This window comes from Camelina sativa, chromosome 9 (assembly GCF_030686135.1).
Source record: "Camelina sativa cultivar CO46 ecotype springtype chromosome 9, ASM3068613v1".
Classification (NCBI taxonomy): Eukaryota; Viridiplantae; Streptophyta; class Magnoliopsida; order Brassicales; family Brassicaceae; genus Camelina; species Camelina sativa.
In genome coordinates this window covers 5,649,033-5,664,537 of record NC_141888.1, presented here as the reverse complement: position 1 = coordinate 5,664,537, position 15,505 = coordinate 5,649,033, and the positions used below count along the sequence as shown (strand labels likewise).

The following is a 15,505-nucleotide window of genomic DNA, read 5'->3' as shown; positions in this document are numbered from 1 at the left end:
TTTCTTTCTCGGAACGACAAAGAGCGGCTATAAAACCCTCAAATCAACTTTTCCTTTAAATAACATGGTTTAGGGTTTCTCCTAACCAAACCATTCCAATTTGGCTATTTAAAACAGATCGATCGAACTATAATTTGTTGGTGTCAATCGACATTCATCATGAAACCAACGGCATACCCACATAGAGGTTAGGGAGGTCAAGTGACCTGAGTAAAATGTTGATATAAAGCTTTTTTGAATTTAAAGTACTAATGTTCTTGTAGCAAAGTTTGTTTTCTTCGGTAATTTAACACTCTGTAACCCAGGTTCAAGACTCCCAAATTACACCAATAGTCAGTTTAGTTTAATTGTGTTGGATAAGGCGAAATAGGAATTGCGAAAGAGATACCAAACATTCGTTGTTAAATTAAAACATAATTGGCGGCAAATTCTTGTGTTGGTTGCTAAGTTTTAATATCGAATTACAGTTATCATACATACGTGCATGTGCATTAATCTGTTTTTTGTAATCATCATCATGCATGACTGATATTAATAATTTATTTAAATAACAGAAAAAAATAAAAATATAAAATAGTATTGAAGTAAAAACTTTACTCATGCTACCGAATAAGCTAGCCTAGGAGATCTACTCATGTTTTGAGATTATTATCGTAGAAATGAGAGAATAAATATAATATACTAAACTTTTTATCTCAAAGAGTTAGAAAAGATAAAAAAATCTAACGGCTCAATAGTCACATTGTTCAACAACGTTAATCAACTTCACACAACTCCGGTCCATCGTTTTTTATCACTAAAGCTCCCCTTCCCAACCTGCCAATACAAGGAGGCCAAACAAGTAAGCCGGACGAATCCTAGAATAACAATCATGATTACAATTTACCAAACCATATATCCACTCTTAGTTCAACCAAAACTAATAAAGTGAATGCCGCCCAAGTTCATGGGAGTTAAGTATCCCAGTCCAAATCCATTTTCTTTTCAGTAAAAGAGTTGGAAATAGCATACCAATGATAGAGCAAGCTCAACGACCAGCATTAAGGGAAAAGAGCATGCTTTGTCCACCAGGTAAGTAAGCCACGTTCGGAGACCTAGCCAGTGTAGCTGCAACCTCCCTTGAAGCCTCAATCCTCCGAAGCTCGATTAGTCCCATTCCTGCTTTAGCTGTTGCATCTGAAATCAACTGAGCAGCTTCACTCTCACCTTCAGCTCTTATAACCGCAGCTCTCCTTTCTTGATCAGCCTTCATCACCACAAACTTTGACCTTTCCGCCTCCTGTTGAGCCACTTGCTTCGCCTCAACAGCCCTCGAGAACTCTGCACCGTACGATAAGTGCGTGATAGCTATGTCGTCGAGCTCAATGTTGAATTCCCTGGCACGCTTGACAAGAGCATCACGAACTAGTGCTGATACTTGAGGACGCTCAGTGAGAAGCTGATCAGCATTGAACGTAGCCACCACAGCTTTCAAGACCTCATTTCCAATCGATGGAAGTACCTTCTCCTCATATTCTAGACCCAATGTTTGGAAAATTTTCGGCAGACCTGAAACCTTCACAATGAACAAACCACATTACCACCCACTCTTAAAGTTCTGAATCACCAAAAGCTTCTTCTATATATATATATATATATATGAGTAACATAACATCATCCAAGAAACCAAAATATGCATACGGATTAATCCCTAAACCCCTAGATCTTGTCCACGAAATCAAACACACTAGTATCGAGAAATCATTTGCTAAAATCGAATACCTGATCCATACTAGGGATTTTTATTAACCTGATCTAAACCCATACGGATGTTAAAATTAATTTCACAGGAAGAATCAATCAGAGTGTAGTAGTACCTCAGGGCGAAAGAGAACACGAAGGGTGAGATTGACCATCTGAAGATCCTTGGTACCAGATTTGGAGGAGAAAGTGTGAGGTTTCGTACGGATATCGTAGATGTGAGGCCTCTGAAGCCAAGGGATCAAGAAATGAGTCCCTTCACCGACAGTCTCATCCATCACTCCCCTGAACCTATCGAACAACACAGCTCTCTCGCCACCATCAACCGTGTACAGCGACTTGTTCAGTGCCGTCGCCGCCACACCTATCCCGAACGCCGCCTTCCCCAACTTCGTCAGTAACGATATCGCTGCTTGTTGATTTGCCATTTTTGTTCACCACCACCCGAAAGAAAAAAAAAGCTTCGAATCGGAAGAAATTGAGAAACAAGAGATTTTGGGGGTTTGTTAGGGTTTATGAAATGATTTGGAACTTGGAAGAGAGGGTTATTTTTTTATTTTATTTTGCCGACAATTAGTGGATATGGGCTTTTCTTAAAAGCCCATTTTATTAACTACTATGGCCCACTATTAATTCCATGAATATTTGGGAGGAAGTAAAATAAATATAGAAAACAATGGGAAAAAAACAAAATGAGCAAAGCACAATTACAATTTGACTATGATGATCGATTCTGCACATTCAAATTAACTTTGAAACAAAAATTAATTACTAGTGAGTATTTTTTTTTGAATTTATAAATAACATTACATGCCTAAGTTTGGTAGAAAACAAAGAGTAAAATGATAACCACGATGTGTAATTAGTGTCAACTGAGTTTGCTAATTAGACTCTTTTTTATATTTTTGGTTCAACTGCTACTAGACTAGTTGTCATAAAAACATACAAACCATTCTCACAAGAAAAGAAAAAAAAAAGTAATTAAACCTTTTTATTATATTATATCAAAAAAACTTGTAGCATCTAATAAAATGATGTTTCATCATCCCGTAGAATGATGCAAAAATTGTCATAATAGAGACTGATAAGCGACGGAAGAGATTAAGAAGATACAAGCCCGTTTCTACCTATAGGCAAATGCGAATGGTCCATTAACAATTTTGAAAAATTCCTTTAGGCAAAAATGCCCAAATTTTGCAAAGAAAAAAAAATTATTAGAAGATTTTTGTTTCTTTTTTTTAATTTTGCCAAGGGCCCAATTATAGTTTAAGATGGGTCTACGAAGATAGGTTTGCAACGCGTTATTTATTTTTTTTGGCCAAAAACAAAACAAAACAAAAATCAAATGAAAAGACCAACGATTTATGATATTAATAATTTATGTGTTTGTTATTTAATGTGCTTGAAATTTGGGTATTTGTTATTTGTTATGTGTATATATATATATATATACACACATATATATTAACAATTTGTGTTATCATAAAATACAAACCGTTTTCACCAAAAAATAATAATTGAACTTTTTGCTTATATTATAGTTAGTGTATTTTAATGAAACACAAAACGTCCTCACCAATATATAATCAATGGGATTATTCTGATAAATTGTATCATACGAAACACATTTAAACGGTTCGACAATTAAAAAAAAAGAAATATTAATCCCTTGGTATCGTTCTTTCAACTTTTTTGACTTTTAATTAACATCATCTAAATAAGTACGGTAAATCAAGCAAAATACCAAATTTGATTACACATTCTTTTTGTCTTTGTTAGAGAAAACTATATATATATATATATATATATATATATTAAAATAGTAACTATCTATATGGAGTTGACTTGGAGTTTGGTTATTGTGCTTGCTTATCTTCGTTCTCTCCAATAGGCACATATCAATATCCAATAATATACTGTATTACTATTGATTAAGGTCTTTTTCTGTTCAGTTTATTTTTTTTTTTTCTCAAAAGAAATTTATTGAATTAATTTGAAGAATTACAAAGCTGTTGTAACAGCCAAAAAGGCTTTGTTACAGATTCAACATAATAATCAACATCTTGACAACCAAATTTAGCCAATGAATTACATGATCTTCTTATAAAATTACATTCACTTAATTGAAATTTTGATCTCCAAAATTGAATGTCTCTTAGTAAATTTGAGAGAGCAATATTTTCCTGCTGTCCATTTACTAGCTTAGTCAGTGTTTCACAGTCCCCTTCAAATATCAGTGAAGTGTACCCTCTAATCCAAGCATGTTGTAGAGCCAGTAAAAAAGCTTTTGCCTCTGCTTCTAAGGCCGAACCTGAAGGTAGCAGTCTTGAAGCTCCCCAAACTAAGGAGTCTCCCTGATAATTCCTAATTATCCAACCACCCATAGTTTCATGATTTTGGCTATTAAAAGCAGCGTCAAAATTACATTTTAGCATTGGAAAGTTAGGTGGTGACCAGGTGTGTGAATGAGTCGTATTTGTACGAATGTCACGTCCTGAAAGTAAAGGATTATTAATCCAGTCTTTTGTTTCACTTTGAGCTTTTAAAATCGTGATTGTGGGACTTTCCCGAAGACCATCGAAGACCATTGAGTTCCTAGCTTTCCATATCCTCCGCATTATCCAGAAAGGTAAGAGACAATCATAAATGTTGTTGTCATGTGGTTGAATATCAAGAAAGGTTTGAATAGAGAGTTCTGCATCCATTTGCATTCCATTTGTGGATTGCAGGGAAATACCCGACATCCGCCAAACCATTTGTGCAAAAGGACATGTAAACAATGCATGAATTATAGTTTCGTCCTCTCGGTTGCATCTCGAACAGATAGAAGGGATGCTCATACCTCTAGTACGTAGACGAGTTGTTGTGGGTAAAGCCCTAGAGAGAACTCGCCATAAGAAGTGTTTTATCTTTGGTAAAATTTCTAATTTCCAAATCCTGTTTTTCAGATTAATCGAGCCATGAGGTATGGTTGGCGCAGGGGTTGAATCTAGAGGGTTATGAGTTAGAAACCAGTAACCAGATTTCACTGTGTAATCTCCAGAGAGTGTATAACTCCATATTATTTTGTCCTCCGTTTCAACTTGAGATATATATACTTTTTTGAGTTCAATACAATCTGTTTGGTTTACAATGTTGTCAATCTGTTGTGTGTCCCACGCACGGCATTCTCCCGTCTTTTTAATCAACACATCCAATGTTAGGTTGCAATTTGGATCGAGTGTTCTTACTACTTGCGGTGGTGTTCCCTCCAAAACATTGTCTCTACCCAAACGGATTTTCTTACCATTTCCAATCAAGAAACGAGTTCCTTTTTTTATCAAGTCCAGGCCATGTAATAATGAAGACCATCCATAAGATTGTTTTTTGTGAACTTTTGCATCCAAAAGCAGATCATCAGGATAATAACGTGCCTTCATGACTCTAGCAAAGAGAGAATTAGGGTATTTTAGTAGTCTCCAAGCTTGTTTGGCTAACAGAGCATCATTGAACTTTTCAAGATCTCTGAATCCTAGTCCACCTTCCTTTTTAGGATATTTTAGTCTGTTCCATGAGATCCAAGGTATACCTCGTTGGTTGGCTTTTCGTTCCCACCAGTAGTTCATTAGTAAAGTTTCTATCTCTGAAGTCACCCCTTTTGGTAATTTAAAGCACGACATGGCATAAACAGGCATGGAGACTGCAACTGATTTCATCATTATCTCTTTCCCAGCAGGAGATAATGATTTTGCACTCCAGTGAGTTGTTCTCTTTCGCACTCTATCAATGATGTAAGTAAACATTTCCTTCTTTTTTCTCCCAAATTGTTCAGGAAGTCCTAAATATTTTCCCCCTCCACCATGGTTTGGTATGTTGAGTAAAAGCTTTAATCTATTTTGAGTTGCACCGTATACTCGAGATCCAAAGGTGATGATTGATTTCAACGGATTTATTTGTTGGCCTGAGTAATATTCATAAACATCAAAGGCATCTCGTAAAGCTTGACAATTTCGTCTATTGGCCTGACAGAAAAATAAGGAGTCATCCGCAAACTGTAGATGTGTAATTCTTGGCACACCATTTCCTATCTTTATTCCTTTTATATCTCCATCCTTTGCACTTGAAGTGATTAAATGGCTTAAAATGTCAGAGCAGAGTATAAAGAGGTATGGTGAGAGAGGATCTCCCTGCCTTATGCCTCGTTCTGGTCGAATATTGCCATATGGAACCCCATTTATCAGTACAGAGTAGTTAACGGACTTAACAGTTGCCATTATCCAAGCGATCCATTGATCACAAAATCCAAATAGCTGCAGAGTTGTTTGTAAGAAACTCCATTCCACACGATCGTATGCTTTACTTACATCTGTCTTTACTGCCATATAGGTCTGTGATACTCTTTTCCGAGTTTTCAAAGAATGCATCAGTTCATGAGCGATCATGACATTGTCCTGTATTATGCGCCCTGGTATGAAAGCAGCTTGTGATTCCGAAACAATTCCATTGAGATGAGGTTTTAAACGCTGGACCAGACACTTTGAAATTATTTTATATAGAACATTGCAAAGTGCTATTGGTCGATAGTCGGAAAGTGTTGTTGGATTATCAATCTTCGGGATCATACAAATATTTGTATGATTGATACTCGGCTTCATTGTTGCTGTTCGAAAGAAAGTTTTCACTTCATGTATGACATGCGGACCTACTGTGTCCCAACACTGTTTATAAAAGCGTGTTGTTAGTCCATCAGGACCAGGAGCTATATCATCTCCTATTAGACTAATTGCATCATATATTTCTTTATCACTAAAGTCTCTCGTAAGGCTATCATTAATCGCAGTAGTAACAGATGGGGTAAAATCCGCGAAAACCTCAGGATTGACATGGTGATCATTTGATGAGTAAACTTGAGTAAAGAACTCTTGCGCTTGCTCACCTATCGCTTTGTCTCCTCGATGTTGGTTTCCATAAGAATCAAGGATTGAAATCATTCTGTTTTTTGCATATCTCGACTTTGCAGATGCATGAAAGAACTGTGTGTTTCTATCTCCTTCAGCCATCCATTGATTGCGACTCTTTTGTTGCCAATGTTTTTCTTCATCACTGTAAGCTTTTGTCAAAAGTTCCTGTAATAAAGGTATTTGTTGTCGCGCTTGTCTAGTTGTGCTCTCCATCGCCAAGTTTAATTTATGTTGCAGACTTTTTATTCTCTTCTCAGCATTTAAAGAAGACTGATGTTTTAACTTTGCCATAGCTTGTCTGCAATTTGAGATTCTTTGAGTGATTGGAATATCCAAGTTATCATTTTCCATTGACCAACCTCGTTTGACAACCGAGTTGAAAGATGGGATGTCACATAGTCGTTTATCGAAATAAAAAGTTCTTCGGCGTTGTGGCTGTTTTTCATTTAAATGCAGAAGTATAGGCTTGTGATCTGAGCCAGTATAATCCAAAAATTCAAGTTCAGCATTTGGAAAATGTGCACGGCCGGATGAGTTAATCATCGCTCAATCAAGACAGCAATGAATCGTGTGTGAGTGTCGCTCACCCGTCCAAGAAAATCTGTTACCTTGTGTTCGCACATCTAAAATATCACAAACGGAGATCATCTCTCAAAAATCTCTGAAGGTCCACTCCTCTCTAGCTGGTCCACCTAATTTTTCATCATTTGAAATGATTTCATTAAAATCCCCCATTAGTATCCAGGTACTTAAGCGAGTTGTTGAAAGCTCTTTTAGTCTGTTCCAAAATTGGTAACGTTCACTCTGTGAAGGATGACCATACACACAAGACAAGTGGAAACTGGTATTATTTATAGTTACAGAGGCGTCAATGAGTCTCTCATCTTTTGAAATTAGGGTGAGAGACACATGACTTTTCCACATCAAAGCAAGACCACCACTCCTTCCTTGAGGGGGTACAGTTATTAAGTTTGAGAAACCTAAGTCATACATAAGTCTAGATAATACATCACATCTATTTAGAGTTTCAGAAAGGAAAAGAACATCACACTTAGTAAAAAGACATAGACGCCGTAAGCGAGATTTTGTTAAAGATGGCCTATGCCTTGGCAGTTCCATGAGAGCACTCTCATATTGGATCGAATGGGGGTACCGGGCCCCCCGCGCCTCCGTCGAATCCATTGGTGATCGAACATGAACCAACTGAAACCGTTGGTTTGTCTCTTTTGTGGAGTTGGCACAGGACCGCCTTCTCCTCTGCTGCTTCAGCTTTGTTAAACTCGCTCTCAAAACTTACTCTTTTTCGTTTCCTGAAGACAAATTCTGACAATGCATTATCACTGTTATCCTCATAGAGATGTCCTTGGATTTGGTTATGAACTCCTTTGCCAGCATATTTAGCCTGAAGATAGCGCAGTCTTTCAGCAGTTAAGTCGGGATCCTCAAAAAGACTCGGTAAAGTAGAGAGGGAATCAGATTGACCCTCATGTTGCGCTATTGGTGGTGGTGGAGGAGGCATCTGTAATCCTGGAATGAAATTCGCGGGATCTACAGTTTCAAGAGTTTGGGCGTCAGACATGTTGTTCTGACCATCAAGATTGATGTCATCATCATGATCATTGTCAGGCTCCTCCGGATCCGTATCACCATCCACATCAAAATGTAAGGGACATTCCTTAGCATCATGTTTCAAAGATCCGCACTTTTTACAGAAGTTTCTCAACTTCTCATAACGGTATTTGATAACCGTGTTCTCACCCACTATGAATTGAATATTCTTTTGAAACCGCAAAGGGTTCTCTAAATTCCAATCAATCCGTACACGAACTGCTCCTATTTGGGCAACATTTTCATCATAGTCTACTTCCTTAACTAAGCCAAGCCTGTTCCCTACCCATCTAACCATAGCGTTCGTTAAATAGAGTGTAGGAATACCTTGTATCTGCACCCAGAAAGGGATGATGTTCATTTCAGTCGCACTGATGTTGGGATACCATCTGTGAGTAGACAGCATCCAATCATTGAAGGACCATGGCCCTCGACGCAGAACCAGGTTCATGGATTCCTCTGTTTGAAAGCAGAATTGGACTCGGCCTCCATCAATTAAACGCCCAACACAATCATCCGCCAAACCCCAGACTCGAGGCATCTGTCGTATTAGAGCACAGAGATTCTGCTTCCTAGGATTCACCGGTGTCACCACTAACGAAAATCGATTGATATCAGCAGCGCGAGCAGTGAATTCCGGGGGAAGAACTGCCGGAAGATCCTCAATCCCCAGATCGAGATCTTGGATAGATTTCCTAAGATAATCACTCATTGTTTGGAAAGGGGGTGAGAAAAGTGATGAAAATCGATGAAGAAAGTTGAAAGAGCGAGGGGAACTGAAGGATATATAGGGTATCCATGGCGGTTTTCGTTGGCGGTTACTACCCCCAAAAGAAGGAGACCAAAAACTGTCAAAAGGAATTGACAGAAAATAACCGCTAACAGAAGTATCAATCCAAAAGACAGTGATACTTATGGCCGGAAAAGAACTCCTGATCGCAACAACAATCGGAGAAGTTAGGAAGGGTGACTGTAGAGGGTAATCACCCAGAAAATAGCCCTGAGAGAGAGACGACTCCATCTTTCATGTCCTTTCTGTTCAGTTTATAATAACAAAAAAAAACTCATAAAACGTCTTTTATAGAAAATCATAAAACGTTATGCGTCACAAACGTATAGATGTGGGAGTCTTATGTTTATTTGTTGGCTTTCTTAGAAAACAAAAAGATCAAAAGTATTTAATCTTTTTGTTTTGGCAGCATCAAACATATTTAATCTAAAGTCTAAACGATGTGTTGATTTAAAAAAAGTTGACGTACGAGACTATTTAGATATAGAATAAAATTATACAATTAATGATACTTTGAATGATGAATTAGTTTGACATTATTGTGCATTGAGATTTGAGGATATTTGGGATTTTTTTTAGGTGATTAAGATTTTCCATTTATTTTTGATGTTTTTACTAAGACAAAAATGTTATATGTGTCTACAATATTCTTTACCTCAACTTCAATAAAATCTAAGGACATATAAAATTGGGTTGGCATCAACAATTTTCTGTAAATTACCGAAATGAAGACTTTTAAATATTTATAATAATAAAGATGTATATCGTATATATATATATATATACTAGATGAGGACCCGCCCGATGTGCGGGGTTAAAATTTTATAAATTAAATTAAATTTAACAAAAGTATATTAAAATTTGTTGTATGTTATTTATAAATTTTATTTTTGTTATAATACACTAATTTATATCCATTTACAAATCTATTATGTATGTTACTATTAAAAGTGTGTTTTCTACACCAAAATATACTCTCTATATTACAAATATATTATTTATCACCAGCTAGAAAATGTCTATATGAACACATTAAGCCAACTATTTTACTTTCACTTATGCATAGTTTTTAATTACTTAAATTGTTGGCTAAAATTTGAATAAAAAATATATTAAATAATATATTAATCAATGATGTATCATCACAATGAAAAATCGTCGGCTCCGTACTCATCCCTTATAGAGAGAACTTTGCATCCAACCTCCTCTACCATGGAGATAACCTTGCGTCCAACCTCCTCCACCTTCCCCCCTGGGGAGATAACCTTGCGTCTAACCTCCTCCACCTTCCTTCCTTGGGGAGATAACTTTGTGTCTAGCCTTCTCCACCATAGAGAGAACCTCGGCTCTGCCCTCCTCCTGTGTGGAGAGAAAATGTTTTGCTATCTCAAAATGGCTTACTCCGATAATCAATGAAAGTAAAAATCTTTTTCTAACTTTACAAAATATTTTGATAGTAACTAATGTTAAATTTTCCAATATATTTGTGGAAGTGTCTTTGACACACCATGATGTAGCCTGCCTCTGTAACGCCTCAACCGCCACCTTGCTTAGTGAGCCCATGTCCACTCTCAATCCATGGGCCCACCTTCCTAAGTGGGTTCTTCATCTATTCCCGACCGTGGATCCACCCATATTCGATGGCCGGTTTGTTATGTCTAAGAGGCTTTAAAAACTTTCCGCAAATCAGGGTGTCAGAGTCTTTGAACTCATATGGATCTATCAACAACGATTTATGTTTTTCCAATTTATCTATCTATGTTTGTTGTACGCTTGTGTTTGATTAGCCTATTTTATCCATCCATTAGGTTGATGAGCTTCTATTCGTTATCTCTCTTTGGGATTGAATGAATAATGGTAACAATTATGTTAGCAAAAAAAAAAGAGTTTATGACCAACCAATCAAGGTTGTGAAATTAGAAGAAAATTAATTTGGTATAATTAAATAAACAATAGAAAATTATAAGCATGGTAATATATGAATCCCAAATAATTCAAAGATGAAAATATAAATTAAATAAAACAATCTAAAAATACTACAATAAATTTTAAAATACTATATTAGGAAAGGAAGACGCATATATTGATCTTTTTTTTGGGTTAACATATTAATCTTACCTATTTCCAACTGAAAAAGGAGAAAGTAGGAGAAAATTTTGCTTTTAAAAATTAAGAAAAATTTACCTTCCCATTAAAAAAAATTCTCGATTAAACAAAGTTGAAAACAATGTTTTTGAATAAATTATTTAAATATAAGACGATCTATGTTTATATAGAAATGAGTATTTACAAAATTTAGAGTTAATAATTAACTGTATATTGTTCTTAATCACTTTTCTATATTTTTTTGTAGAATTAATAACTTCATATTCAAAATAAGTAAATCATATTATAAATTTGAATTTTATGAAAAAAAAAAAAATATATATATATATATATATATATATATATATATTATTTTCTTATAGTTATTTTAAAAAACTTTGTATTTTTTATAAACTCTGTAATTTTTGATAATTATCTTTTTACATTATTAATTTTTTTAAAACAAAATATTTTATTTTTGATATTAAATTTCTTCTATTAAATATTGACTTTTACACATGTCAAAATCTCAGATTAATAACTTGACACATGTCAAAATCTTGTTAATGGTTAACTTTCAAAACCCAACTTTATATAATAAGATATTTGTAATGTATGCTTGTAAATTAATTGTAACGAAAATGTTGAGTTGAGTCATACTCATATATATACATTTTCAGTCGTATTTCTAACGGTTGACAGGTCATTCTCTGAAAAGTCGTCCTTCGTTCGTGCCATTTGTACACATATCTATCTATCTATCAAACTTCCCGAACTCAAAACACTGATTATATTACTCACTCAAACTTGTTAAAATATCAACCGAACGAAAATAATATATACTGTATTGATATACGATTTAGAAATCTTTTTATTATTAAATCATTTACCGGATACCATCGTTATAAAAAATTTCTTAGCTTGGATATGATTTTGTTACTTGTATCTACAAATCAATAATATTTGAATCGAATAGGATATTTTTTCGCGTGAGGAGGTGTTACATGTATAGCCCAATCACGCTATCGTCTTTATCAATAATATTAATTAATTTGATTCAAGTACAATTAATATGTAAGTGATCTCTTTTGTTTCTGGTGCTTCATTTTATTAATCTTTTTTTAAATGTATATATGTGTGTAACGACAACTAAGAATGTTTATTATATATCTGATCGTGGTGTGAATAAACACATACTTTTATACTTTATCTTTTTTTTTCTTTTAAGGTGGGTGCATGTAAGATATTAAATTTTCTTTGTGGCGTATTGAACATAATAAAACTTCTCCACAAATAGTTTTAGAAGTCAAACAAACCTCTCTCTCTATATATATGTATCTTTCTCTCATCGTATTTAGCTATATATATATATATATATGTGTGTGTGATTGTGTATATAAGTAAGGTTGCCTCAGCATTGTGAAGACTTGTTAAGCTCTTTTGTATCTTCTCTATCTCTCTCTCTCTCTCTCTCTCTCTCTCTTTTCCCTCTTCTACTCTTTCTAATACTGTGTCCCCATGGGAAAGCAAGCTCCTGATGTAGATTCACACACTAAAGATGTTGGTTTTCCACTCTTCTGTTTCTGTTTTGGGATTACTACAAAAATTACTCCTTCGAATATATATTTCATACCCAAATATAGTTGTATTGATGGATGTGTTCATATAACAGATGGATGAGAAAACAGCAAGAGAAAAAGAAATCGACGCCTGGCTCCCGATAACGTCATCGAGAAATGCGAAGTGGTGGTACTCTGCGTTCCACAATGTCACGGCCATGGTTGGAGCCGGTGTCCTCAGCCTCCCTTACGCCATGGCTCAGCTCGGTTGGTATTGTAACTAACCTTAATTAACTGATGCAGTAAATCAAAAAAGTAGTTAAGCTCACAACAAAATAGAACTTTGAGTTTGAATGATGCAATGATTTTCTATAGCGCGCGATGACGTTTAAACCGAACCCATTTGAACCAAATCGAAGTTAAACCAAACCAAATCAAATCGAATCACTTTGCTTAGAGTTTGGTTGTCAATATTTGAAACAGACTAACCAAATTGAACCGTAACCAAACCAACTTAATCTAGTTCCCAGCCATATTAGTAGAAAATAAAAATGTTTTGTGTCTAGGTAAGAAAAGGTTCATGTGATAAATTATGAGATATGATGAATTTACAACTAAAAATTGTTCTACATCAATTTTTTTAGTAAAAAGCATGACAAAATTTTCAATATGGATAATTTACTGAATATTACCAGAAATATAATAAGTGTCAATGATGTATTTACCCTACTAATAATTTCTAGTTTCAAATATATTCCAGATATAATTATTTTGATAATAGAGGAATATAATATGCAATTAACCACTGACTAATTCGGTCTTAGGCTAAATAAATTGACCGGTTTACAGGGGACCGGGTGTTGTAATTCTGGTATTGTCATGGATCATAACACTATACACACTATGGCAAATGGTGGAGATGCAGCGTTTTGACTGCTACCACGAACTTGGACAACATGCGTTTGGCGAAAAGCTTGGACTCTACATAGTCGTGCCGCAACAGCTGATCGTGGAAGTTGGCGTTTGCATCGTTTATATGGTCACAGGAGGCAAATCTCTAAAGAAATTTCATGAACTCGTATGCGAGGACTGTAAACCAATCAAACTCACTTACTTCATTATGATTTTTGCATCCGTACATTTCGTCCTTTCTCATCTCCCTAACTTCAACTCCATATCCGGCGTTTCTCTCGCTGCCGCGGTTATGTCCCTCAGGTACCTAAACAGATTTCTCAACTGAAAATTAATTTGAGTTGGAAAAGTAAATCCGATGTCATGAATTAAATGAACAGGATCCAATCTTTTTATTATTATTCCATTTTGGTGTTTCTAGCTACTCCACAATTGCATGGTCAGCCTCTGCTGCTAAAGGTGTTCAAGAAAATGTTGAATACGGTTACAAAGCGAAATCCGCAGCAGGAACTGTATTCAACTTCTTCAGCGGGTTAGGCGAAGTAGCGTTTGCATATGCAGGCCATAATGTTGTCTTAGAAATCCAAGCCACGATCCCATCGACGCCTGATAAGCCTTCGAAAGGACCAATGTGGAAAGGAGTCGTCGTTGCTTATATTGTCGTCGCACTCTGTTATTTTCCGGTCGCACTTATCGGTTATTGGATGTTCGGAAACGATGTTGACGACAACATTCTTGGAACACTCAAGAAACCGGTTTGGTTAATCGCAACCGCAAACATGTTTGTTGTGATCCATGTCATTGGTAGCTACCAGGTAATTTTGTTTTTTTTTCTTCTAAACCCTTTCTTTGGGGGGGGGGGGGGTTAACAGAACCGCTATTTTCAGATATATGCGATGCCGGTTTTCGATATGATGGAGACATTATTGGTTAAGAAAATGAATTTCAGACCGAATTGGTTCCTTCGATTCGTTGTCCGCAATTTCTACGTTGGTAAGACATTATTGTGTGTAATATATATAGTTTCTTGATACACAAGTTATGAATTAATCAAAATTACTATGATTCTGCAAGCCGCTACTATGTTCGTTGGTATGACGTTTCCATTTTTCGGCGGCCTATTGGCGTTTTTTGGTGGGTTTGCGTTTGCTCCAACAACATACTTCGTAAGCCTGTCATTACTCTAAAAACATTTTTCATATGTTTTGAGTTTTAAGTTTTAATAAACAAGACTAATTGATACATTTGTATTATTTGTCTTTTTTATTTTGCCAAAAAGCTTCCTTGCGTAATATGGCTTAAAATATACAAACCAAGAAGATACAGCTTTTCTTGGTGGACTAACTGGGTAAGTACCAAACAACACAATTACACAGTCTACATGATAAATATTTTCTTGTATTTGCTTGAGAACGTGTGTTTTGGCTGATTGAAGCTAGTGGTTGAGTTTCTAAGGATATAACTGTTCTTTGTTTCAATTCAGATATGCATTGTATTTGGCATTTTCTTGATGGTTCTATCGCCGATCGGAGGACTGAGGACGATCGTTATTCAAGCTAAAGACTACAAGTTTTACTCGTAGAGTACAACAACACAAAGAAGATTTGGATCATTTTAAAACTGATGCATAAGATTTGACATTGTCTCTTAAAATATAGCCTTTAAAGAATTAAAGTTTGTTTACAAGCCAAAACTGCATCTATATATCATATATGTATACGTTTTCTACAGTGTTTGATTATTAAAGATTTTGAATTATTTCCTGAAATTACAAAAAGAGAGCTACATTGCATATATATCTGCTTTGGTTACACATTTTCACTTTCCACTCAAAACATGAGTAGATTAGATAGTCATATTAAAATATTTAA

At 35.5% G+C, this 15,505-nt stretch overlaps 2 protein-coding genes and 1 pseudogene across 4 annotated transcripts; 1 reads left to right on the top strand and 2 right to left on the bottom strand.

Moving 5' to 3' along the window:
• Positions 1–660: 660 nt before the first annotated feature.
• LOC104710550 (prohibitin-4, mitochondrial) lies at positions 661–2,274 on the bottom strand. Of its 2 annotated transcripts, none has more exons than XM_087467767.1 (3): positions 1,857–2,274; positions 1,012–1,555; positions 661–796 (listed from the first exon to the last, which is right to left on the bottom strand). In XM_087467767.1, exons 1-2 carry the CDS (start codon positions 2,166–2,168, stop codon positions 1,028–1,030), a joined length of 840 nt encoding a protein of 279 aa, XP_087323893.1. In that variant the 5' UTR covers positions 2,169–2,274; the 3' UTR covers positions 661–796; positions 1,012–1,027. The 2 variants fall into 2 exon arrangements, with proteins under 2 accessions (XP_087323893.1, XP_010425473.2); XM_010427171.3 differs by having other exon boundaries at positions 661–816; positions 1,857–2,269.
• Positions 2,275–3,717: 1,443 nt separating this feature from the next.
• On the bottom strand, positions 3,718–9,317 carry LOC147937764 (uncharacterized; annotated as a pseudogene).
• A 3,202-nt stretch (positions 9,318–12,519) lies between these two features.
• LOC109125181 (lysine histidine transporter 1-like) lies at positions 12,520–15,411 on the top strand. 2 transcript variants are annotated; one of them, XM_087463687.1, is made up of 8 exons: positions 12,520–12,723; positions 12,836–12,993; positions 13,572–13,937; positions 14,056–14,449; positions 14,522–14,627; positions 14,709–14,800; positions 14,914–14,982; positions 15,118–15,411. In XM_087463687.1, the coding sequence occupies exons 1-8, from the start codon at positions 12,682–12,684 to the stop codon at positions 15,214–15,216; spliced, it is 1,326 nt and encodes a 441-aa protein (XP_087319813.1). In that variant the 5' UTR covers positions 12,520–12,681; the 3' UTR covers positions 15,217–15,411. The 2 variants fall into 2 exon arrangements, with proteins under 2 accessions (XP_087319813.1, XP_087319814.1); XM_087463688.1 differs by having other exon boundaries at positions 12,558–12,723; positions 12,836–12,989.
• The last annotated feature ends 94 nt before the right edge of the window (positions 15,412–15,505 follow it).

Bases quoted from the DNA above. Each gene is read 5' to 3' on its own strand.
- LOC104710550 (XM_087467767.1), bottom strand. From the start codon at position 2,168: ATGGCAAATCAACAAGCAGCGATATCGTTACTGACGAAGTTGGGGAAG. The intron at 1,556-1,856 runs GTACTACTACAC...TTCATTGTGAAG, and splicing joins GTGTTCTCTTTCGCCCTGAG to GTTTCAGGTCTGCCGAAAAT.
- LOC109125181 (XM_087463687.1), top strand. From the start codon at position 12,682: ATGGGAAAGCAAGCTCCTGATGTAGATTCACACACTAAAGAT. The intron at 12,724-12,835 runs GTTGGTTTTCCA...TTCATATAACAG, and splicing joins TAGATTCACACACTAAAGAT to ATGGATGAGAAAACAGCAAG. The intron at 13,938-14,055 runs GTACCTAAACAG...TGGTGTTTCTAG, and splicing joins GCCGCGGTTATGTCCCTCAG to CTACTCCACAATTGCATGGT.